Source organism: Chiloscyllium plagiosum, unplaced genomic scaffold, assembly GCF_037043375.1.
Source record: "Chiloscyllium plagiosum isolate Xiang-an unplaced genomic scaffold, Cpla_swu_hap1 HiC_scaffold_5, whole genome shotgun sequence".
Classification (NCBI taxonomy): Eukaryota; Metazoa; Chordata; class Chondrichthyes; order Orectolobiformes; family Hemiscylliidae; genus Chiloscyllium; species Chiloscyllium plagiosum.
The window spans coordinates 58433360-58459981 of NW_028270143.1; the positions used below are offsets into that span (position 1 = coordinate 58433360).

The 26622-nt window shown below is 43.3% G+C and overlaps 1 protein-coding gene across 11 annotated transcripts in view; it reads right to left on the minus strand.

Moving 5' to 3' along the window:
* Positions 1–26622, minus strand: part of cobl (cordon-bleu WH2 repeat protein) — a 374039-nt gene that overhangs the window by 99553 nt on the left and 247864 nt on the right. For 9 of the 11 annotated variants that reach the window (XM_043690114.2, XM_043690115.2, XM_043690116.2 and 6 more), the window contains 2 exons: positions 25223–25334; positions 20779–20994 (listed from right to left, as the gene is read on the minus strand). In XM_043690114.2, coding sequence (XP_043546049.2) covers positions 20779–20994; positions 25223–25334 — 328 coding nt within the window. The remainder of the gene's footprint in view (positions 1–20778; positions 20995–25222; positions 25335–26622) is intronic. The other 2 variants (XM_087987212.1, XM_087987211.1) reach the window with 1 other exon arrangement.

A 26622-nucleotide genomic window follows, 5' to 3' on the forward strand; every position in this document is an offset into this window, starting at 1 on the left:
ACGAGCTGCCATCCACAGTGTCAAGATGTAATGAATTCAAGAAAAAGGTAGTTCTGGCAGCCTGGCACTCTCTTGTGTACATTTGGATGGCCATCAAGAGAAATCACATGGTGCCCTCTGGTAGGTTCGAAGCTCACGATCAATGGACACAAAAAGATGTAATCAGAGTTCTACTTTCTGGACAATTTGTTTAGAGATTGTTTTAGTTTTCTTTGCTTAATTCCTGCTGCCTTCTTCTTTGATCAACATCATCTTTTCTGTTTTCATTAAGGTAGTTCTGTCTTAATCCTCAGCAACTTGATGAGCAAGTAATTTAAACAGTAAAATGTTTCAACATGTGGTTGAATTTATTCTGGATCCTAAAGTTAACAGTCTCTCCAATTGGTGGCAACAATGCATGCAAAGTGCCCAGGGGAGCAGAAAGTGGCCCTTAAATGGATCAATTAGCAGCCCAGTAGTGGCCAAGCAACTGCAGTGCCCACAACTGGCATCTGTCATAGTGATGGCGAGATGTCCAGGTATCTCCTACGCATTCAGAGAACCAGTCATCCAGATTTTCAGGTCAATTCCAATCAGCCCAGAAAAATTCTGCCCAAACTTCCATTAATTTGGGTATTCACACTACTAGTTTGTGCTTTTGAAGATTGTTTTTAGTCTTGAAACTGTTAGAAAACAATCACGGTACCTTTTGTCATATTGCTAAAATGTTGGGATTGTGCAACTTCCAGTAAAAATTGTTGTGAGCCACTGGTAAGAAAGTTTGAAGGTCCAGAGGACGAACAGATGGAAGTGCAATCAACACTTACACTTTATCTGACATTTGCAACCACCATGTCAAATATTGGTATTGTATGAATTTTAGAGAGGAACATTAAGGCAGAATCGTTATGTGGTGATACCCGAGGCATAAGTGGGCTGCATCAGATGAGATCACAAATGTCCATTTCCCAGAATACAATGTCACACATGATTTATGCTGCAGAGGATTTTACTTGAGTCATATAGTGGATAAAATTGATGGACATATACAATGAATTGCTTGATGCTCTGGCAGGACTTTCAGAGAGATCCTGTCAGTTCAATGACAGCTTGATCCAATTCTTTGCATTGTGCTTGAAGCCCATCTTTTCCAGAGTGGAAGTGACAGTGAACTTCATGAAATCTGTGCTGAAAATGTGTTGCTGGAAAACATCATCTATTGCATCCTCTGCACCCGATGTGGCCTCCTCTATATTGGAGAGACAGGCCGCCTACTTGCGGAGCGTTTCAGAGAACACCTCTGGGACACCCGGACCAACCAACCCAACCACCCTGTGGCTCAACACTTCAACTCCCCCTCCCACTCCACCAAGGATATGCAGGTCTTTGGACTCCTCTATCGCCAGACCACAACAACACGATGGTTGGAGGAAGAGAGCCTCATCTTCCGCCTAGGAACCCTCCAACCACAAGGGATGAACTCGGATTTCACCAGTTTAATTTCCCCTCCCCCCACCTTGTCTCAGTCAAATCCATCGAATTCAACACCGCCTTCCTAACCTGCAATCTTCTTCCTGACCTCTCCGCCCCCACCCCAGTCTGACCTATCACCCTCACCTTGACCTCTTTCCACCTATCACATGTCCGACGCCCCTCCCCCAAGTCCCTCCTCCCTACCTTTTATCTTAGCCTGCTGGACAAACTTTCCTCATTCCTGAAGAAGGGCTTATGCCCGAAACGTCGATTCTCCTGTTCCCTGGATGCTGCCTGATCTGCTGCGCTTTTCCAGCAACACATTTTCAGCTCTGATCTCCAGCATCTGCAGACCTCACTTTCTCCTCAACTTCATGAAATCACTTGGTGAACACAACCAAAATGCTCAGTCTGATGGTTGAGATCTCAGTTTCATTATAACACAAAAAGAAGCAACTAAACATCTGAATGTTGCAATTGAAGTTCAAACTGAAGTCACAAAGTCATTTGATGCCAGGCAAACACATCTTGCTTTACTCGGCAGTTCCAGAACCAGAGGAATCAGTGTCAGGATATTTTGTGAGGTTAGGGCAATTGGCAGAGGCATGTGACTTTGGTTTAACCCTTTTATGAAGTGCTGAGAGGCCATTTAGATGGTTGAATGAATGACGTAACCATGCAAAAGTGCCAATAAGCTGAAGTGTAACTGGACTTGAAACAGGCACTACTACTGGCTTTGTCATTAGAAAACCTGGCAAGTGGAGATATGAATTACAAGTTATGCCGATAGAAGTGGACACTCTCTTGAGGCTGACTGAGCTTGGGGTAACCACTTGGGCGAAGGCAATTGCATACTCAGGTCATACCCGAAACAGAGGTACTTAACGTCAGCCCACAGCAAAACCCTAAAACAAAACCAAACCTAAGGAAACAGTTAAAATTTTCTTCAGGGTCCATGCTGGCAAACCACTGTAGTTGCTGCCAGTGTAAGGACCCGAGGGAGCGAACCAGTTCCACTGGATCTAACTTCAGTATCCAGGGTAGTCACACCCTGTAAAGTGCACCTATATCTGGATTGCAACAGTTAAATTGCTTCGGAACATTCAGATCCGAACCAATCAAAATAAACATCTAGTTGAATGGTCATTTGGTTCTCATGGAGGTTAATACCAGTGTGACTGTATCAGTGATTGCAGATCCAGTCTTTAACAAAATTCACTCTGGACTTCAACCCTTAAGTTTGTGTAAGATCTTGGCTAGACTGACTACCTATACCAGAGAACCTTTACAGTTATGGGTACAATTTCTGGTCTCGTTTGAGAAGCAGCTGGTTCAGTTATCATTGATTGTAGTAAAAGGCTCAGGCCCAAAGTTGAGCTAACAAAATGAGAAAGATTCACCTTGATTGGCTCAACATTTTTCAATTAGAAAATGGTTGCCTGAGTGAAGTCCTAATTAAATATCTGGAGGCTTTTCAAGAAGGTCAAGAGGAAAGGCCACGTTATATGTTGACCAGGAAGTAATTCTACAAATCTGTGGGGCCTGTCTCGTGCCATTTGCCTTAAATGCAAAAGTAGAGGCAGAAATCAGGAGGTTGGAAGGAATCATCAAACCAGCCCAGTTTACAGAATGAGCAAAACTGCTTGGACCAACAGTAAAGCCTGACAATTTGGTTTGCCTTTGTAGGAATTTTAAACAAATGTTAAACCGCTTTTCACAGTTAGATAAATGCTCAATCCCTTGTATAGAGGAATTATTTGCAAAGCTGGTGGAAGGGGTTGGGGACTGTCCTTCATGAAACCAGACATGAAGGACACAGAGAACAGTTGCCTGCAACTGCGGTTAGATGCTACAAATGTATGCAACAATTAATATCCATAAGGATTTGTACCAACTTACGACTGCCATATGGAGTATTATCAGCCTGTGCAATTTTATCCAAGGTTGCCATTTATCTGGAAGACGTGCTGTCTCTAGTGCAAGATGGCGGCAGAGTAAGACCCTCCAGCTTGAGCTCCTCTGTTCTGCCTTTTTTTTCTTTTACTTTTACTATTTTCCTCCTTCCTGCTTTTTGTTCAACTGATGACTTCAACTCACCTGGAGGAGAATGGAGGAGCTGGCAAGCCCTGGAAGCGGATCCCAGAGCCACAGGGAAGCAGTCCCAGAGCGGAGGCCAGTGAGGGGAAGCGGTCCTGGAGCGGAGGCCAGCGAGGGAATGGAGTCCCAGAGTGGAGGCCAGCGAGGGGATGGAGTCCCAGAGCGGAGGCCAGTGAGGGGATGGAGTCCCAGAGCGGAGGCCAGTGAGGGGATGGAGTCCCAGAGCGGAGGCCAGCGAGGGGAAGCAGTCCCAGAGCGGAGGCCAGTGAGGGGATGGAGTCCCAGAGCGGAGGCCAGTGAGGGGATAGAGTCCCAGAGCGGAGGCCAGTGAGGGGATAGAGTCCCAGAGCGGAGGCCAGCGAGGGGAAGCAGTCCCAGAGCGGAGGCCAGCGAGGGGAAGCAGTCCCAGAGCGGAGGCCAGCGAGGGGAAGGAGTCCCAGAATGGAGGCCAGCGAGGGGAAGCGGTCCCAGAGCAGAGGCCAGCGAGGGGAAGCGGTCCCAGAGCAGAGGCCAGCGAGGGGAAGCGGTCCCAGAGCGGAGGCCAGTGAGGGGAAGCGGTCCCAGAGCGGAGGCCAGCGAGGTGAAGCAGTCCTGGACTGGAGGGAAGTGAGGGGAAGCAGGGACGGTTGTTGGACTGAGGTCTGACGATAGTAGTCAGACCATATAAGGAAACTAACTAGGAGAAAGTGAGATCTGCAGATGCTGGAGATCAGAGTCGAGAATGCGTTGCTGGAAAAGCACAGCAGGTCAGGCAGCATCCGAGGAGCAGGTGAATTGACGTTTCAGGCCAGAGTCTGATTCCTTATGAAGGACTCTGGCCCAAAACGACGATTCTCCTGCTCCTCGGATGCTGCCTGACCTGTTGTGTTTCTCCAGCAATACATTCTCAACACATATGGAAGTCCCTGAACTCAACTACTGCAATGTAATGTTTATGTGTAATTTGTTTATATGACTGTACAGGTAATCCTCCTCTAATGTGCATTTATTAAATGTGATTTGGCTATAATGCAATTAGTGAATTGTGGACCTTTTTTTTATAAAGCACTGTTACATGATTTCATCCCCAGCACTTACCTGAACTGCGAAACACAGCCTCAGGACCTTCTGTCTGCAAAATGTAAATTCAATGTGTTTAGCTAAAACAGGAATGCAATCAGCTGTGCAAGCCTTGAAACTTTGCTTGTAGTCCACATTTATTAGGAACTTTATTTCAAACAGGGGAAGAACGTTTGGGAGAACTGACTTCCATGTCGGCATCACATGGTCAGTTGATTCACGTGTTTTCTGGTGAAGAGCTTTGTGAAAAGTCCAGTACTGTAGTCAGTGATTTTAGCGTTGAAGTGTTAAATTTACTGTATTATTTCATTAAACTATATGATTGAAAGATGTACTTAAACTGTGCTATCATTTTTGTGTTAGGCTAACTACTAATTTTGATTTGGAGATGCCGGTGTTGGACTGGGGTGTACAAAGTTAAAAATCACACAACACCAGGTTATAGTCCAACAGGTTTAATTGGAAGCACTAGTTTTCGGACTGACGCTCCTTCATCAGGTAGTAGGAGCATTGCTCCGAAAGCTAGTGTGCTTCCAATTAAACCTGTTGGACTATAACGTGGTGTTGTGTGATTTTTAACTTTATTAATTTTGTTTTGATTTTTACTGATACTTCTGGCAGTTCGCCCCTAACCTTGTTTCTCCCAAAGGGCCCATTATTTATATTGCGTGATTTTCTTTAACACTGTTACACAGGAACGCAACTATCACGTTATAGGAGAACTACCCGTATTGACTATTCTTTTAACTGTGTCTCATTTCTGTTAAGTAATAAAATTACTTTTCACATTTATACCTCTTTTCATATCGCATATTTGTACCAAGGTACTTGTACCTAAGATGGTGCAATAAAAGGCGACATTGTAAAACTTTTTACTGTATTCCCGTACATCTGTACTTGAGTGCATATGACAATAAAGGATATTCTGTTCTATTCTAATAACAGGGAAGACCAAAAATGATCACTTCGAGAACTTGGACATTCTCCTTAGATGTTTCTACAAGGCGGGCATATACCTTGGAAGGGAAAGATGTGTGTTCTACGCACTCCAAGTGACCTACCTGGGCTACAGAGTCAACAAGACTGATTGGTGAAGGTGAACAAAGGTGCCCTGGCTCACACATCTGTACCAGAGATTAGGCCCTTTCTTGAATTGGTGAAGTATTATGGAAAATTCATAAGTAACTTGACCTCCAACCGGTACCGTTACATACAGCTGTCATTGTCTAAGGTCTGCTCTGATCCCAAGCGAGATCTGGTCCTGACATGCGATGCCTCCCCATACAGTATCAGAGTAGTGCTGGCTCACAGATGGCTCAATGGAGAGGAATGCCCAATAATGTATGTTTCCCGGACTATGGCCGATGCAAAGCGCAAATACGCTTAGATAGAGAAGGAAGATTTGGTGGTCATGCTGTGACAAAGTTCTACCAATATATTTGTAATAATTTGTAATAATAACAGAACAAGTCCCAGTTGGGCTACTCCAAGAGGACAAGGCTGTGATGCCAATTGCCTCTGGTTGAATTCAGCATTTGGCACTCATTCAAAGAGCATTCAATTACAAGTTGGAACACAATCTTGAAGGCCAGGTAGCAAATGCGGGTACATTGAGCCACCTCCTTTGCCAGATACACCACCAGTGGGGCCGCCACTTAAACAGTCTGTTCTGGTTCTAAATTTTATGACACCTTTTCAGACACTGCTGATAATATCAGACTGTGGACACAAAACAATCAATCCTGGCAAAACTAAAACAGCTGGTGGTGATGGGGGAAACAGAAGGACCATCACAACCAGAATCGAAATCTCTCTGGATCTGACAAGATCAGATCACTGTACAAGATGGCATTTTGTTATAGGGAGCAAGAGTGATTGAGCAGAGCCAAGATTGCTTCCAGATACTGGCAAAACTTTACCAGGGTCATCCAGTGGTTTCCGGGAGGAGGGGTGAAACAGCAGCAGGAATGCCATTGCTGGACTCAAGACTCCTCTAAGCAAGAGAGACAGTTTACTTTGGAGGATGAAGTTTGGTGCCAAAGCCATGAAAATGGCCCTGCACGGGTAAGAGGCATTGTCGACACAAGGTCAAGTCTTGTGAGATACAAGGTTTGGTTCGGTGAGGCAGTCCTGAACAAGCACATGGACCACATGAAAGCGACAAAACTCACAACTTGGGCAGCAGCCTCAGAACAGCCAGAAAGGCAGTCGGAACCTGTTAATTCTCCCACTTCATCTAACATTGAAGAAACCTCGGAGTCTGAGTTAGATACAATGGATGTCTCAGCCTCGACACCTTTAACACCTTAAGAAGAGGATGAATTTCTTCCGAGAACCACCGGGTGCAAGGTGGGCCACAGTCTAAGACACGCTGCCAGTATCTGACATTGATTCGGAGGAACTGGACTTTATACGAAAATGCCATGGGAGAGGCTACAGAAAAAAGAACGGGTCTACATCTCCAGACTTAGAAGGGGAAGGATGTAGCAGTTGTAATGAAGTCAGCCAGGTGGACCTCATAGAAGAAAGTGAGGACTGCAGATGCTGGAGATCAGAGCTGAAAATGTGTTTCTGGAAAAGCGCAGCAGGTCAGGCAGCATCCAAGGAGCAGGAGAATTGACATTTCGGGCATGAGCCCTTCTTCATAGAATATGAGTTCCCTGGTTGGGGCTGTTGACCTGGTCCAATCAGGGAGCTCTGCCTGACAGATATAAACAGGAGTGTCAGAGGTTCTGTTCACTCTGTGAGCTGGCTCTGATGAAGCCAGACCAGTGACAAATACTTTACACATGTAAATAACGGATGACTTGGTAACAAAATACTGGCCTCTGTGGCATTATTCCAGTGTGGATTGGTTAAACAATAAGGATTTGATATTACATTCAAAGGAACTTGAGTTGGATAACTACTCATAGACAATTTGGCTGGAAGGTGTATTTATTGGCTTTATCCTCACCTGTTCCTCCTCCTTGTTCTTATGCCCTTAAGATAATATTGACTATGAAAAATGCAGCAAACTACTTAGAATACAGACACCTGCTCTGCCAGGAGTAAACAGAGTGCAAGAGTTAGTGACAGTGGAGATTCTTTGGCAAATAGTTCTCAAACTGAAATTTACTTTAACACCTGAATTCCAATGAGAAATTTAAAACTGTGAAAGAAACTGAAATTAGCTGACAGAAATCCCTACTGTGGCAGTTATCTGTCAATGTGCTATGATTTTCTGAATAAAAACTTTATTACTGAGTGCAGGAATGTGAGTGTGCAATTGTAACATGGGTGTGGCTCAAAAACATGTACAAAGATATTAGCTGACATACAAGTATTTAAAGAAATACAGCATCATAACAGAGTGGAAGAGTTCTGAATTTGGTGACATTGGGTGCCAAGGTGTTGCTTTTTGACCTTAGTATTTATGTTTCCTGTAATGATTTAGTCAAGAATTTACAGTTTTTGTTGAGTATCTTAGTCCTTATTGCAAATTAATGTGTGGAAAAAGTAAATAAGTCAAATGAAAATGTGATATTCTACATTATTTATAATACGTATAAGATGTGGTAAATCAGGTAGTGTCTGGACTGTTGTATACTTTCTAGGAGTTCTTCAGAAGTGAGACTAGTCCAGTTAAATTAATCTTCATCTCAAACAGCAGTGTGAATTGAAAACACTCTGAAAAAAAAACAGTAGTAGTATCTGGACAACTGACTCCAGATTTTGATTACACCTCATAGTCTGGAACAGGATCAGAATGGGGGTTGGTGTGACACCACTGTGCAGATAGATAGCCCAAGTCAGATTGACAATGAGATTTTGCAGAAACCAATCTTATTTTATCAAACATCCGCAGTGTATTTCCTACCTGAGAATAAGGGTAAAGTCTGGTAGGAGCCAGAACGTGAACAATGCCAATTTGAAGCAGAAGGCTCTCATAAACAGGCAAGAGGAGTAAGAGTGCAAGCTATGGTGGTAATAGTAATAATTACCCACCTGTAACACAGTTAGTTAGTATCCAGTGTAAAAATAAAGCTCACATATCATATGGTGCCCACCTGGTTGCCAAGATGAAGGAAATTTGATGTGAGGTCAGAGTGACTGCCCTTTACACCGAGGCAGTAGTTGACAGACTGTGACATCAAGGAGCCCTAGAAAATTTGAAGTGAGTTGGGGAGAAACCCTCCACTGCTCAAAGTTATATCTTGGACAAAGAAAGCTGACTGCGGTTGTTGGAGACCAATCATTCCAGCCCAAGAAATTTATTAGGTAGTCTTGTAAGACTGGCAGTCTTCAGCTATTTTATCAATTACACCATTCCATCATTTTGCCGGAAGTGAGAATGGTTGCGGATGATTTCAGAGTGTTGTTTGGAATTCTCTATCCCAGAAGACTGTGAAAGTTCTGATTTGGTTATGTTTAAAGTAGAGATTGATAGATTTCTAATTATCAAGGTGCAAAAAGTTATAGAAATAGGGTGGGTATAAGGCACTGAAGTGCTTGATCAACTACGATCATTTTAAATGGCAGAGCAGATTCAAAGGGCTGGATGGCATACTTTTGTTCCGATGTTCCCATATTACTCTGTTCAGATACTGTAGCAGTTCATGTACAAATGAAATAAACTTTGGACAGCATTCAGGTTGGCTGATCAACCAGTAGCTAAACAGCTCCCCACAACATTCGATTGGAATATCATCATGGGAGTTACAATTGGCCAGATACTGAAGTATGGCAGATACTGAAGTGAAGTGTAGCCTGTAACCTGCTCTTTTAACCACAGTTTTCATGGCTCATCCAGTTTCTGGCCAATTGTAACCCATAGTGGGGCATTCATCAAAGGTAATATCTCTGAACGTCAAAGAGAGATAGTTGGATTCACTCTTGTCAGAGATAATCATTGTTTGGCAAATGTGTAGCATGCACGTTACTTGTTATTCATCAGCTCAAATATGGATCTTATACAGGTCTTGCTGCATTCAGACATGGACAGCCTCTGTTCAAATATACATGCCATATACATACATGTGGTCAAGGTAGCATTATTTGTGGAAATACATGGAGTACAAGAAACAAACTGAAAGAACAGAACAAGAAAATTGGACTCAGAGAGTACACAACAGCAACCATTCCTGAGACATAACTGCAAGATGGTTAGGACTGGGAAATAAATATACCAGATTGGTAAGATTAACAGCAAACATCGGGAAATTGACAGAGGGGAGAAAACCTTTGTGATTAAGAAATCACGCTACTAACAGGGTAACAAGAAAAAGTTAGTAAAGTTGAGTAGAATTTTGAAATAGAAAGGGATTTAAGATTGTTGTGACAGTTGTGTATAGAAGCGATGACAGCAGATGGATGGCAACTTGTGTATATATACCACTATTAGACAAGCATGTAGCAAAGACTAAGTGGTGTTATTCGAGGGTTAGGATAAGCAGGCAAACACACGTCACAATGGTAGTGAATTTCTTGTGTGCAGGATCATTTTTTGCAACAATATGTCCTAGACCTGACGAAGGGAAATGCCATATTTGATTTCATAAAGAGTAATGAGCTAGTTAATGGCCTATAATGCATGTCATTCAGGAGGCTGAAAGAACACAGCAAGCGAGGCAGCATCAGAAGGTGGAGGAGAATGCATGGCATGGCATGGTGGCTCAGTGGTAAGCACTGCTGCCTCATAAATCAGGGACGTGGGTTTGATTCTACCCTTGAGTAACCTTGTGAAATCTGCATGTTCTCCCCTGGTCTGCATGGGTTTCTGCCAGGTGGTCCAGATTTCTCCCACACTCTGGAGATGTGCAAGTTAGGTGAATTGACCATGTTAAATTTCCCATAGTGTCCAGGGATATGTACGTTTGGTGCATTAGCTATGGGAAATGCAGGGTTACAGGGATAGGTCTGGATGGGATGCTCAGCGGGTCGGTGCAGACTCATGGGGCTGAATAGCCTGTTTCCACACTGCAGGGATTCTATTCTATTTATCCAGTGTGATCATTATATGATTGAGTTGAACCCAATGTTAAAAAAGAAAACTGGATTCAGGGACTTTCATTCTAGATTTAGGTAAGAATGCCTTCAGTGCAACAAAGCAGAGACTGTCCACAGGAAACTAAGCATATCTGTTAATGTGTAAAATGATAAAATATCAGTGGGAGCCAGGAACCATTCTGAAAATAAATTAATATGACACAGAACCACGTTCTAGGTCTGAGGGATTAAAGCTCCGCTTGCAAAAAATAAGCTATTTATAACTGAAAAGACACAAATCTAAAAGGGAAAATATTCAAAAAGATGAACCATTTCACAACTCAGGGGAAATAGAAAACATATAAAGAAAAGCAGGACAAAATAGGTAAGAGTTTCAAAAAGGGCATACAAAAATAAAAACTGCAGGAGAAGTCACTTAACACAAAAAAAATGAGGGATAAGAGGATGATAGTCAAGTAAAATCTGAGTCTGCTACGAATAGATAATAACGATATTGTCAATGAAAGGAAGGAAATGACTCACATGTTAAATAATTATTTTGCATCAGTATTCACAGTTAAGGAAAAGATCTGCACACCAGACATCCGAAGGAAACTAACATTGACTCAAGGACAGAGGGTTATCAAAAGTCACAATCAGAACAACAAATGAAGAAAATAATAGCCCCAAGGAGTGGCAAATGCATTGAGCCAGATGATTTCTATCTCAGGATTTTAACGGAAGTCAGTAGGCACGTTTCAGATAACTATTTAAAAATTCTACAGTTCACTCTACTATTTAAGAACGGTGACAGAGGAAAATCAGGGAATTATAGCCCAGTTTACCATTCATCTGTTGTGAGGAAATTATGATAGTTGATAATTAAGGATAATGGGACATATCATCTTGAAAATTTTCAGTTGGTCAATACAGATTTGTAAAGGGTGGTTCATGTCTACATGGTGATTCATATTTTTGAAGAGGTGATTGAAATAATGCACAGCAGAATGTCTAAAGATATTATTTCCATGGACTTCCAGAGACCTTTGAAGTTGCTCAGAATATATGTTGAAGTAAAAGTTGAAATTTAACAAGAAGTTGGAAACTTATTGAGTTGCTGAGAAAATTGGCTGAGTAGAAAGAGAGATAGACACTAGGGATAAATGGAAGTTAGGAGAAAGTGAGGACTGCAGATGCTGCATATCAGAGCTGAAAAATGTGTTGCTGGAAAAGCGCAGCAGGTCAGGCAGCATTCAAGGAGCAGGAGAATCGATGTTTCGGGCATAAGCCCTTCTTCAGGAATGAGGAAGGAGTGCCAAGCAGGCTAAGATAAAAGATAGGGAGGAGGGACTTGGGGGAGGGGCGTTGGGAATGTGATAGATGGAAGGAGGTTAAGGTGAGGGTGATAGGCCGGAGAGGGGGTGGGGGTGGAGAAGTCGGGAAGAAGATTGCAGGTCAAGAAGGTGGTGCTGAGTCCGAGGGTTGGGACTGAAATAAGATGGGGGGATGGATATGAGGAAGCTGGAGAAATCTGCATTCATCCCTTGTGGTTGGAGGGTTCCTAGGTGGAACATGAGGCGCTCTTCCTCCAGGCGTCATGTTGCAATGGTCTGGCGATGGAGGAGGCCAAGGACCTGCATGTTCTTGGCGGAGTGGGAGAGGGAGTTTAAAGTGTTCCGCCACGGGGCGGTTGGTGCGGGTGTCCCAGAGGTGTTCTCTGAAACGTTCCGCAAGTAGGCAGCCTGTCTCCCCAATGTAGAGGAGGCCAGATCGGGTGCAGCGGATGCAGTAAACGATGTGTGTGTAGATGCAGGTGAATTTGTGACGGATATGGAAGGATCCCTTGTGGCCTTGGAGGGAAGTGAGGGGAGAGGTGTGGGCGCAAGTTTTGCATTTCTTGCGGTTGCAGAAGAAGGTGCCGGGAGTGGAGGTTGGGTTGGTGCGGGATGTGGACCTGACGAGGGAGTGGCGGAGGGAGTGGTCTTTCCAGAATGCTGATAGGGGAGGGGAGGGGAGGGAAATATATCCTTGGTGGTGGGGTCTGTTTGGAGGTGGCAGAAATGACGAAGGATTATATGATGTATCTGGAGGTTGGTAGGGTGGTAGGTGAGGACCAGTGGGGCTCTGTCCTGGTGGCAATTGGAGGGACGGGTTCAAGAGCGGAGGAACGGGAAGTGGAGGAGATGCAGTGGAGGGCATCATCAACCACGTCGGACAGGAAATTGCGGTCTTTGAAGAAGGAGGCCATCTGGATTATACGGTATTGGAATTGATCCTCCTGGGAGCAGATGCGGCGGAGGCGAAGGAATTGGGAATATGGGATGAAGTTTTTACAGGAGGGCAGGGTGGGAGGAGGTGTAATCTAGGTAGCTGTGGGAGTCAGTCGGTTTATAGTGAATGTCCGTGTTGAGTCGGTCGCCCGAGATAGAAATGGAGAGGTCTAGGAAGGGGAGGGAGGAGTCTGAGACGGTCCAGGTAAATTTGAGGTCGGGGTGGAAGGTGTTAGTAAAGTGGATGAACTGTTCAACCTCCTCATGGGAGCACGAGGTAGCGCCGATACAGTCATCGATGTAGCAGAGGAAAAGGTGGGGGGTGATGCCAGTGTAGCTGCGGAAGATGGACTGTTGCACATATCCGACGAAGAGGCAGGCATTGCTGGGGATCTCCCATCCACCGCCTCCAACCTCATAGTCCCACAACCCGGCACGCCCGTTTCTACCTCCTGCCCAAAATCCATAAACCTGACTGCCCCGGCTGACCCATTATCTCAGCCTGCTCCTGCCCCACCGAACTCATCTCTGCATATCTCGACACGGTCCTGTCCCCCTTAGTCCAAGAACTCCCCACCTACGTTCGGGACACCACCCACGCCCTCCACCTCCTCCATGATATTCGCTTCCCCAGCCCCCAACGCCTTATCTTCACCATGGACATCCAGTCCCTGTACACCTCCATTCCTCATCACGAAGGCCCAAAGCCCTCCGCTTCTTCTTTTCCCGCCGACCCAACCAGTACCCTTCCACTGACACCCTCCTTCGACTGACTGAACTGGTCCTCACTCTGAACAACTTCTCTTTCCAATCCTCCCACTTCCTCCAAACCAATGAAGTAGCCATGGGCACCCGCATGGGGCCCCAGCTATGCCTGCCTCTTCGTCGGATATGTGCAACAGTCCATCTTCCGCAGCTACACTGGCACCACCCCCCACCTTTTCCTCTGCTACATCGATGACTATATCGGCGCTACCTCGTGCGCCCATGAGGAGGTTGAACTGTTCATCCACTTTACTAACACCTTCCATCCCGACCTCAAATTTACCTGGACCGTCTCAGACTCCTCCCTCCCCTTCCTAGACCTCTCCATTTCTATCTCGGGCGACCGACTCAACATGGACATTTACTACAAACCGACCAACTCCCACAGCTACCTAGATTACACCTCCTCCCACCCTGCCACCCTGTAAAAACGGCATGCCATATTCCCAATTCCTTCGCCTCCGCTTCATCTGCTCCCAGGAGGATCAATTCCAATACTGAACAACCCAGATGGCCTCCTTCTTCAAAGACCGCAATTTCCTCTCCGACGTGGTTGACGATGCTCTCCACCGCATCTCCTCCACTTCCCACACCTCCGCCCTTGAACCCGCCCCTCCAATCGCCACCAGGACAGAGCCCCACTGGTCCTCACCTACCATCCCACCAACCTCCAGATACATCGTATCATCCTTCATCATTTCTGCCACCTTCAAACAGACCCCACCACCAAGGTTATATTTCCATCCCCTCCCCTATCAGCATTCCGGAAAGACCACTCCCTCCGTGACTCCCTTGTCAGGTCCACACCCCCCACCAATCCAACTTCCACTCCCGGCACCTTCTCCTGCAACCGCAAGAAATGCAAAACTTGCACCCATACCTCCCCCTCACTTCCCTCCAAGGCCCCAAGGGATCCTTCCATATCCATCACAAATTCACCTGCACCTCCACACACATCATTTACTGCATCCGCTGCACCCGATGTGGCCTCCTCTACATTGGGGAGACAGGCCGCCTACTTACGGAACATTTCAGAGAACACCTCTGGGACACCCGCACCAACCAACCCAACCGCTCCGTGGCGGAACACTTTAACTCCCCCTCCCACTCCGCCAAGGACATGCAGGTCCTAGGCCTCCTCCATCAGCAGACCATGGCAACACGACACCTGGAGAAAGATCGCCTCATCTTCCGCCTAGGAACCCTCCAACCACAAGGGATGAATGAAGATTTCTCCAGCTTCCTCATTTCCCCTCCCCCCCATCTTATCTCAGTCCCAACCCTCGGACTCAGCACCGCCTTCTTGACCTGCAATCTTCATCCCGACCTCTCCGCCCCCACCCCTTCTCCGGCCTATCACCCTCACCTTAACCTCCTTCCACCTATCGCATTCCTAATGCCCCTCCCTCAAGTCCCTCCTCCCTACCTTTTATCTTAGCCTGCATAAATGGAAGTTACACTATTTGGTAGGATGTGACCAGTGGGTGACTAATGCCCTCCCCTTTGGCATGTTTGGCAGTGAAGGCAATGTAATTGCGTGGGAAGTTGGCAGTTGCCACTGCCATAATTAATTCAAAATGTGAAGGCTCATTAATGTGAAGGCTCCCCCTTCAATCACAGCCTTTAAAGTAGTATTTAATTCCTGTTTTGGGACTGATCCCACTGCTGCTGGTAAGAGATCACGGAGTGGGGGGGTTGGGGGGATGTTGTCCTTACTGTCGGCCACATAGTATTTGATTGAAGTAGTAGACACCAGGAAAGGACAGCTGACAACCACCCCCTCCCTTGCTGCCGACATCCTTCGATCACATCCTTAATTCTGGAATCCTATCAGCTGCAGATTTTCTAGACCTCAGAAAGGTGTTATACTGGTAGCAGGCACTGCCTTTCTATTGGGACCGCTAAGTTTCTGGCCTCTGATTGGCAGATGGGACTTACATCCATGTTGGCTTTAATTATTCAGAAGGCCACTGCCAATGATTAGCAGTTAATATAGTGAGCCTTCCCCAAAAACAAAGGGTTTTTTCTGGCTCACAGGTGGAAAGGCAACACCCCCCTTTCGTTCATTAAAGCCACCCTTGATGACCTACAAGCAACTGTACTGGGCCTCAACCATTCGGTGCAATAATCACCAACTTAGATAATGGATTAGATACTCACTTTTTTCCAAATCTGCTGCACACTTTAAGATGAAGCAATGTCTCCCACTGGTACCATAAAGTGTCATGAATCCTTATGCATGGTCATGATAATATATGTGGTAGTTGCATTCTGAGTGACCATAAGGTAGATTTGGTGCCACTATCCTGATTTTAGGTTGGGATTGACAAGGCCTTCTCTGTCAAATATGATAAGGGGAAAAACACTTGGTATTCTAAGGAGGACAGCTTATGTCTGAAATAAGATTTAATTTACTGCATGGTAGCAATCTGGTACAAATTATATGAGCATACTAGATACTGTTATTAAGGTTATGAGAAGGTCTAATGTTAGGTTGATTTCCTCTGAGAGCTTTAGCTGTTCTGTACTCAAGATCATCATATTGGTTAGAGTTTATGCACTCATCTGCATTAACATTTTCAGAACCTAATCCAATACTGACACCACCAAAGTGGAAAGCATTTTAAACAGCATAGATGGAGACAAAAATCACAAAAAAAATGCTAGATGATGTGAAGACATAGAACTGTGGCAAATGTATTTCAGTACAAATAAATATGTGTGAGGACACCAACTGTGGATCTCGCAGGATAGAACCAGTTCCTTTATAAGTGGTGAAAAGCTAGAGACAGTGAAGGTCCAAACACAGGTGGGTACATAGACAATTAAAATGTCTTGAAAAGGTCAGGAAAATAATCATAAAAGCCAATGGAATGCTGGCCTTGATATCTTCTTAAGAATACAAATAAGTAGATACTATTCTTCAGATATATAAAGCACTAATCAAACCTCATCAGGAGTACTGTGAGCACCACAACTTATGAAGGAAATAGAGAGTTTGGATGCAGTGCAGTGTAGATTCACCAGAATCGTTCCTCAACTCTACGGTTTAGATTATTAGAAAGATTGTACGGACAAGGGTTGTATTTTCTGGATTTCAGAAGTTTATGAATTTGATCAAAGTGTTATGACTTTTAAGGACATTAAATAGAGGAATAGAGAGAAAGAAAAGTTCTATTGATTAAGGAGTCTACATCTTGCAGACATTACCTGAAAATTAGAGCTAGGAATATCAAGATATAAATTAGGAATATACTCCTATACTCAAAGGGTGATAGAAATTTGGAACTCCCTTCTGCAAATGATAATGGATGCCAAATCAGATGTTAATTTTAAAACTAAGATTGATAGTCTGTTGTTAAGCAAAGATATCAAAACAATATGGGGAAAAGGTGCGTACATGGAATTAGGTCACAAATTAGTTATTATCTCAATGAATGGCAGATCACTCTGGAGGAGCTAAATTGAATAATCCTGTATCCGAGTTCCTACATTCCAGTGCAAGTGGAAAATCGCAATTATTGTCCTGTAGTGCTTTTCAGTGTTACGTTGTGTAATGCAGCAGGGGGAACAGACCCAGTCCAAACTCATGTTATTTTTTGTCTTTTTGGCATTCAGAAAGAAATCTTCCCAATAAAGGATGGCCTCAACTCAGACTTTACTGAGGAAAGCACAATGGTCAAATTCATAGCATTATCAATGCAAGTAACCCTTTGCCTTCTTTTAAACATTATTAATCTAATGCATGAATCATGTAATATTTATGAGTTGAAACATTACAGCAAACAGGATCAAGAAAATACTTACCACACCATTTAGACTATAAAGTCATTAGACAAAGGAGCAGAATGAGGCCATTTGGCCCCTTGAATCTGATCTGCCATTTGATCTGATATGTTTCTCAACCACATTTTCCTGCTTTGCACCAAAACATTTGTTTCCCTTACCAATGAAGAACCTATCTATCTCTATGTTAAATACATTCAACAGCTTGGCCTCCACAATCCTCTGTGGCAGTGAGTTCCACAGAAACACCACCAAGACATTCCTCATCATCTTAGTACTAAAGGGTTGTCCCTTCACTCTGTTGCTTTGTCCTCAGGTCGTAGTCTCTCCTACTAGTGGAAACATCTTCTCCACATCCACTCTATCCAGACCTCTTAGTATTGTGTAAGTTTCAATAAGATCCCTTCTCATTGTTCTAAACTCCTTTGAGTATAGACCCAAAGTCCTCAACTGATCTTCAAGTGACAAGCCCAACATCCCTGAGATCATTCTTACCAACCTCCAACACCAGCACATCTTTCCTTCGATATGGGGCCCAAATCTGCTCACAATATTCTAAATACCATCTGATCAGAGTCTTAAACAGCCTCAGCAGTTCATTTATGTTCTTGTATTACAGTCCTCTTGAAATTTATGCTAACATTGAATTTGCCTTCATGACTGCCAACTTAACCTGCATGTTATCTTTAAAAGAATCCTGAGAAAGGAATTCTATGTCCCGTTGTGTTTCATATTTCCGAAAGCTTTCCCCATTTAGAAAATATTCCATACCTCTATTCTTCCTAAAAAATGCATAACCTCACACCTTCTCACATTCTAAATAATCTACCACCTCTTTGCTCACTCTTCCATCCTGTTCAGCCTCCCCACTTCCTCAACACTATCTGTTCCTCCATTTATCTTTGTGTCATCTGCAAACTTTGCAACAATTCCCTCAGTTCCTTTGTCCACATCATTAGTGCATAATGCGAATAGTTGTGGTTCCAACACAGACCCTGCAGAATTCCACTAGTCACTGGCTACCATTCTGCGAACAATCTCTTTATCCCCATTCTCGGTCTTCGGCCAGTCAGTCAATCCTCTATCCATGCCAGTACCCTGTCCTTGACATTATAGACTCTGAGCTGAAAATGTGTTGCTGGAACAGCGCAGCAGGTCAGGCAGCATCCAGGGAACAGGAGAATCGACGTTTCGGGCATAAGCCCTTCTTCAGGAATGAGGAAAGTGTGTCCAGCAGGCTAAGATAAAAGGTAGGGAGGAGGGACTTGGGGGAGGGGCGTTGGAAATGCGATAGGTGGAAAGAGATCAAGGTGAGGGTGATAGGTCAGACTGGGGTGGGGGCGGAGAGGTCAGGAAGAAGATTGCAGGTTAGGAAGGCGGTGCTGAGTTCGACAGATTATCCCCTCCAACCACAAGGGATGAACTCGGATTTCACCAGTTTCCTCATTTCCCCTCTCCCCACCTTGTCTCAGTCAAATCCATCGAACTCAGCACCGCCTTCCTAACCTGCAATCTTCTTCCTGACCTCTCTGCCCCCACCCCAGTCTGACCTATCACCCTCACCTTGACCTCTTTCCACCTATCGCATTTCCAACGCCTCTCCCCCAAGTCCCTCCTCCCTACCTTTTATCTTAGCCTGCTGAACACACTTTCCTCATTCCTGAAGAAGGGCTTATGCCCGAAACGTCGATTCTCCTGTTCCCTGGATGCTGCCGACCTGCTGCACTGTTCCAGCAACACATTTTCAGCTCTGATCTCCAGCATCTGCAGACCTCACTTTCTCATCATAGACTCTCACCTAATTTAGCAGCCTCATGTGTGACATATTGTCAAGTCCTTCTTGAAATCACAATAAATCACGTCCTTCGTCTAACTTGAATTCGAACTGATTTATCTGGCATGGCTTCCCCTGCATGAAGCCACGTTGAGTCAACTCTATTTTACCATGAGGAAGTGAGGACTTCAGATGCTGGAGATCAGAGCTGAAAAATGTGTTGCTGGAAAAGCGCAGCAGGTCAGACAGCATCCAAGGAGCAGGAGAATCGACGTTTTGGGCATAAGCCATGAAGAAGGGCTCATGCCCGAAACGTCGATTCTCCTGCTCCTTGGATGCTGCCTGACCTGCTGCGCTTTTCCAGCAACACATTTTTCAGCTCTATTTTACCATGCACTGCCAAGTACTCCACAATTTCATCCTTCATAATGGACTGTAAAATCTTATCAATGACTGAGGTCAGGTTAATTGGCCTATGGTTTCCTGTCGTCTGCCTCCCTCCCTTCTGAAATAGAGGTGTTATCTTAGCCATTTTCCAGGTCTCTGGGATGCTGCTTAATTCCAGTGATTCCTGAATGATCACAACCAATGCCTCTGCAATCTCCTTCAGAACTCTGGGATAAGTCCATCCAATCCAGTGATTTGATCACCTTCAGACCTTTTTGCTTTCTCAGCATCTTCTCCATAAGTGATGGTCATTACATTCACATTTGGCCCTGACTCTCTCGAACTTCTGGTGTGGTGCTGGTGTCTTTCGCTATGGAAACTGATGCAAAGTAGTTGGTCAGTTTCTCTACCTTTTTTTTGTTCCCCATTACTACTTCTCCAGCCTTATTTTCAAACAATCTAATGTCCACTTTTGCCTCTCTTATCTTTTAGATATCTAAAACAAAATCTTGCAATCTTCTTTTATATTATGAGATTGCTTATTCTCAGATTTCATCTTCTCCCCCATTATTATCTTTTTATTTGTCCTCTCCTGGTTTTTAAAGGTTTCCTAATTCTCTTGTTTCCCACTAATCTTCACCACAATGTATGCTTTTCTTTTGCTTTTACACGTGTACCTGACTTCCCTTGTTGGCCATAGTTGCCTCACCATTCTATTGTATGTTTCTTCTTCCTTGGAATAATTTTTGCTCTGCTTCCTGAATCACCCCCAGAAACATGTACCGTTGCTGTTCCACTGTCATCCCTGCTGGAATCCCCTTCCAATAAACTCCAGCCAGCTCCTCCCTCATGTCTTTGTATTTACCCTGACACAACTGCAATACTATTACATCTGATTCCAGCTTTTCCCTCACAAACTCCAGGGTGACTTCTATCTTATCACGGTCACTGTCCCTTAGCGGTTCCTTCACCTTCGGCTTTCTAAGTCTGTATCAATATACATCATAATGTTTTATAATTTTCTTTCTAATTCTTAATAATATTTCATCAAATGAACAAACAACCAAACTGTAAATGATATAAAAAACACAAGTTCCAAAGTTTGATATTTGTTGAAAGAAAGTTGGAAACGGCTGACGAAAATCAAGAAATACTCAATGTGAACAAACGATTGCCTTGTTAAGATTACAGAAGACAGAATATACTTTTCAGAGGACCTACATTCAGGCTTCGATTCACCATGTTCAGTAATTTCAGGCACCATGTTAGTGAAATCATACTCTGGTGACATTCCTGGCTGGTTGACAATCTCACTGTCTGCAGAAGGTGGGTATGGTGGGGGAGGAGGAATCGTTAACTGGGGTGGACTACGTAGTTTGTCTGACACTGGCGATGCACCTCTTGGAGGCTTAAATGGCACCTGACGTCCAGTAATACCTAGATAGGGGATCAAGTAGGGTAATAAGTATGTCTGGGACATAAAACTGAAAGCCATATTATCTGATAAGTACTTTAACACAAACAGATGAAAAGCTAAAACAGCAAAAATTAAAAATATCGCACATCTGAAGCTCTCAGCAACACTGAAAGTTAGCAATAATATAGGTATAGTATCATAACAATGATTTCATTGCAACTAAGTTATACTCAAGTCATGCTATGTACTATTGTTTCAAGAAAAATCCAGTCTGTCATGACTTTAGTTATTGATTAAATAGGAACTAGAAAGATATGTTAGCTACAGCCTTGAGTTTAATCCCTCATTTCAGTATGCTTTCATGATGAATTGCATAACTTGTCCCTCTTTGACTGTTTTGCTGGTAGCAACTTTCACTGTTCCAGTTAATCTCATAATAAACTTGAAAAAAAACACAATGTTGTGTTAGTTCCCCTGCAACCTTTTGAACTCAACATCAATTTAATAATTTCAGATCATAAACTCCACCTTCACTTTTTTACATTGTAACATCAATAATGATTCTGCGTTTTTCCATTTCTGAAACTATAGAATCATCCTCTGTTATTGTTTTGCTTGTTCTATGAAGATCACATTTGACCAGCACCATCATCCTGTACGTCAACTAATCCTTCCTGCCTTCCACCTTATCAAAAACATCTCCTTTTGTCCTTCCCTCATCTCTCCTCTTTTCCTGCCTTTACACTTCTTAAACATATAAAATATCTTAGGCAAATTCTGCAAGATCTGAAACCTTAACATTGAGCCGAATCTTACTTTTTTTGGCTAAGTGTCAGTTTTGTTGAGTTTCACCAAAGGTTTGTCTCCAAGAGGCCTTTTGAGATCTCATATTTCATATCTCCAAATGTGTCTCATTAACTACCTACTCTACACACTTCCAGGCCCATTATCCACTCACCATTCCCAGAACAACTTGCCACTCACCAGATACCTGTTTGAAAGACCAGCATCCCTTAAACCTGTGACATCTTTAAAGATGCCGTGCACCCAGACAAGTGTTGGCATTTTGTATTGCCCTGCACTGACAATGCAATGGCACAGCAGGCACAAAGCCACGGTAATCAAGGCACATAACCATCAGGGCTGACACTCCCTCACATTTTAAACTCCATTCTCTCATCCCATCCCAAATGAACCGAGGACTGGCCCCATGTACCTTTCAACACTATTATTTAGTTGCATTCACCAAACAATGTGTTTGCCACACTGACAGCTAGCACATGTTATAGCTTCTGTAAGGGAGTGAGTTCTACAACTGACTTAGTGACAGTAAAGGAACAGCAATGTACTTCCAAGTCAGGGTAATGTGTAGCTTGGAGAGGAAATCTGCAGATGGTGGTGATTCCATGCATCTGCTGCCTGGGTCCTTCGAGGTAATAGTGGCCATAGGTTCAGAAGGTGCTGAAGCCATGCTAATTACTCCGGTCGGGAATTAAGTTCTCACCGAAGAATTCCCAGCATCTTATCTGCCCCTGCAGACATAGTATTTATACAGCTGGTACAAGTCAATTTCTTGTCAATGGTAACCTCCATGATCTTGATATTGGATATTCATTGATAGTGATACCATTTAAAATGAAAGGATGATGGTTTGATCTAATCGTTGTCTGGCAGTTGTGGGGTGTGAATTTTAGTTGGCACTTATCAGCCCAAGCCTCGATGTTGTCCAGTTCTTGCAGCATATCTTCAACATCAGCTCCTTTATTAGGAGAACTACAGATGCTGGAGATTAAGAGTCGAGAGTGTAGTGCTGGAAAAGCACAGCAGGTCAGGCAGTATCCAAGGAACAGGAAAATCAACGTTGCAAGCAAAAGCCCTTCATCAGGAATGAGGCTCTGATGAAGGGCTTTTGCCCAAATCGTCAATTCGCCTGCTATTCGGATGCTGCCTGACCTGCTGTGCTTTTCCAGCACTACATTCTCAACCCATGTGGTCCTTTATTGCATAAGGAATCATGAATGTTGCTGAACATTACTAATATTTGCACAATGTTCAGCAACATTCATGATTCCTTATGCAATAAAGGACCACGTGGGTTGAGAGTGTAGTGCTGGAAAAGCACAGCAGGTCAGGCAGCATCCGAATAGCAGGCGAATTGACAATTTGGGCAAAAGCCCTTCATCAGAGCCTCATTCCTGATGAAGGGCTTTTGCTTGCAACATTGATTTTCCTGTTCCTTGGATGCTGCCTGACCTGCTGTGCTTTTCCAGCACTACACTCTCAACCCACATGGTCCTTTATTGCATAAGGAATCATGAATGTTGCTGAACATTGTGCAAATATTAGTAAACATTCCACTGCTGACCTTATGATGGAAGGAAGCAGCTGGATATTACTGGATCTTGGATATTGCCTTGAAGAATTCCTACAGTGATATTCTGAGATGGAGATGACGCCTCCTACAATTAAAACCATTTTCATTTGTGCTATGTATGGCTAATTGAATTATCCACCCTGATACCTCTTTATCTAAGAAGCAAGGAGCTAGGATTCCCTGATGCAACATTAAATCAAATCCTGCCATGATATGTCAACTCACCTCTGAAGTTCAGATCTTTTGTCCATGTTTGGACAAAGGTTGTAATTAGGTCTGGAGCTGAGTAGCTGGCAGAACTCGAACTGAGTGTCAGTGAGAAGGTTATTGCTGACTAAGAGCTGCTTGATGGTACTGTTGACAACCACTTCTATCATTTTGCTGATGATTGCAGTTCAACTTGTCTGGTTTTAAATGGCTAGAATGTATTTGTCCCACTTTTTGTGAACAGACAAACATGGGCAATTTTCCACATTGTCAGATTTATGCCAGAATTATAGCTGTACTGGAAGTTTGGCGAAGGATGTGGTTAGTTCTAGAGTATCAGTGACATAATGTTGTCGGGGTTTTCACACTAACCAGTACCCTCAGTCATTTCTTGATAACTGTAATACTGGGAGCCAGGAGTAGGTCAAGATGATCATCCACTCAGCACTTCTGGGTGAAGATATATGCAAATGTACCAGTCTTGTCTTTTACATTTATGTGCTTGGTTACCCCAATTTTGAGGAATAGTGATAGTTCTAGAGTTTCCTAATCCTGTTAAGTGTTGAATTGTCCACCGCCAACCAGGACTGAATGAGGCAGGACTGTGGAGGCACCAAGGTGGTAAGTAATAATCAGGTTGCGGGGGCTTCCTTCTACATTTTGCTGATGCCATGAGATTCATGGGATCAAGGGTCAATATAAGCACTCCAAAGGCAAATCCTCCATGACTGTAAATTATTGTACAATACATCTGGTGAGTTGCTTTGCTGGTGGGACATTCCAGGGATGTTGATAGTTGTGTGTAGGACAAAACCTCAGAATCATATCTTTAAGATAATTTCAGATAGTTGCTTCACTAACCTGCAGGACAGATCTCAAAATTTTAGCACAAGCCACATATGTTGAGAAAGAGAACTTTGCAGAGTCAATATGGAGTCTGCTGTGGAAATTTCCATTCCCTAGGTCAGTGCCAGGCAATCTCTTTCAGCATCAAATGGTCAACGTCAAGTGGTCAAGACGTTTCCTTCCTTGCTTTAGAACTTTTAGAAGCTTTTCACATAATTGTGTGACCTGTTGGGCCATTCAGAGTGTTGTGAATATAGGCCAGACCAGGTAAAGACGGGTGATTTCCTTTCACAAACTGGTATTTCTGTGCGTCAAAAATGACTGCATGCTCCTCTTTAGGCTAGCATTTTAATTGCAGACATTTAAAATGTTATTCAAATTTGTGCATCTATCATGGTGACATTCAAATCCTATGCCCCCAGAGCAATTATCCTGCAGTTTTGGATTTATAATTCAGTAATAACACTACAATGCCACTGTCTCCCATGTCAGTGACTTGATCACCAAATATGCAGCTTTTGTGAACCACATTCCAAAATTTCAGACACTGCAAAATAACTGGTTTATTATTCATGTTAATGGTTGATGTATTAGTTAAAAGTAGAGGTATGCACAATAAGTCACAAAGAATTTTACTTCAGTGAAAGGTCTTGGTTCTTTCAGAAATTAAAACAAGCTGACCAATTTCCTTTTTAGATCTTATGTGCTAATAATTCTCTATCTAATACCTTTGTCTTTCTGTCCCAGTAACTAGAGTTAAACCATGTACTGAAAAAAAGTGTTCAAAATCCAAACCGAATGAAGGAATCATTGCCACCTACCAAAAGTATTGCTCCTTTCAAATTCTGTTCCGTCTAATTTATTTGGTATACGAGATGGTGGGGCTGGAGCACGTCGTTTCTTCTGCATAGAATTTTGGGTTTCAGCACCAGGCTACACATAAAGAAAAAGTAACATTAGATATTCTTACGTGTGTTTGAGCCAGTTTTCAATTCATATATGCAATTTTATTCCTACTCTCAACTTGATAATATCAGTGAAGTTTTTTTATAAAAACAGAACAGGCTTGATATTTATAATTCACTGAGTAATAAATTTTATCTAGCAGTTATAATTTTTTTTCACCTGAAAAGATGTAGAGTGAAAATATAATGTAGTTATATAGCAGTTGTCTTAGCAGTTGTCTTAATCAAGTAGTAATCCCATCGCCCAGAGTAACACACCAGTGACAAGAATTTAATTCCCACTTTGGTAGCTGACAGAAGTAAAATTCAATTGACGAGAAAGTCTGGAATTAAGAAGTTATTTGCAAAAATGATGACTACGGCTTGTTGGAAAAATCTACCATCCTGACTTGATTATTTTAATTCAGACCTGCTGCAATTTAGTTGATTCTTAACTACCTTCTCAAAAGGCCTGGCAAGCCAATCAGTTTCATCAAACAGCTGCAGCATAGTTGAGTATGAACAAAAGAGGATGAACCACCCAGCTTGACAAAAGAACTACAATGAATAAAGTCACATTTTAACCAGCTGACCAACCAACATCTGGAGACTTGTGCCAAAATTTGGAACTGTCTCCTTGCTGAGCCAAACAATAGCCTGACATAAAGATACACTTTATAGCCAATGTCCCAGGTTCCACACCACCTTTCTTGGATGTATCTATTAGGGTGACAGATCAGTGGAATAGGACAGCAAGGGCTGCAGCAATTAAAAAGCAGCCTACAATCACCCTGTCCAAGCTAATTAAACATTAGCCTAGCCAGTGACACCCACATACCAAGACAGAACTAAGAGAAACATTCAAGATAGCTCAGCCACACCATAGGTGTTCGAGATGCACAATGAGCCCATAGCAAGTGGACTGCCTTGGTCCAAATATAAACAAAAGAGGTGAGTGACAATGTCTGCTCTTGACATCAAGACATTTAAGAACATATACATAAACATTCAAATAAGGAGTAGGAGTGAGTCATTTAGCCTTTCAAGCCTACTTTGCCATTCAATGAGATAATGGTTTATCAGACTCTAAACTCAAATCAGTATTGCTGCCTTCCTTGACTAATTTTAAACACTTTGTATGACAAGAATCTACCTCTGACTTAAAAATATTTGAAGGACTCTGCTTCCACCACCTTTTCAGAGCGTAAGCTATAAAGAGAGTTGTGAGAGAAAATAATTTGCCTAATTTCTGTTATAAATTAGTGACCATGATTTTT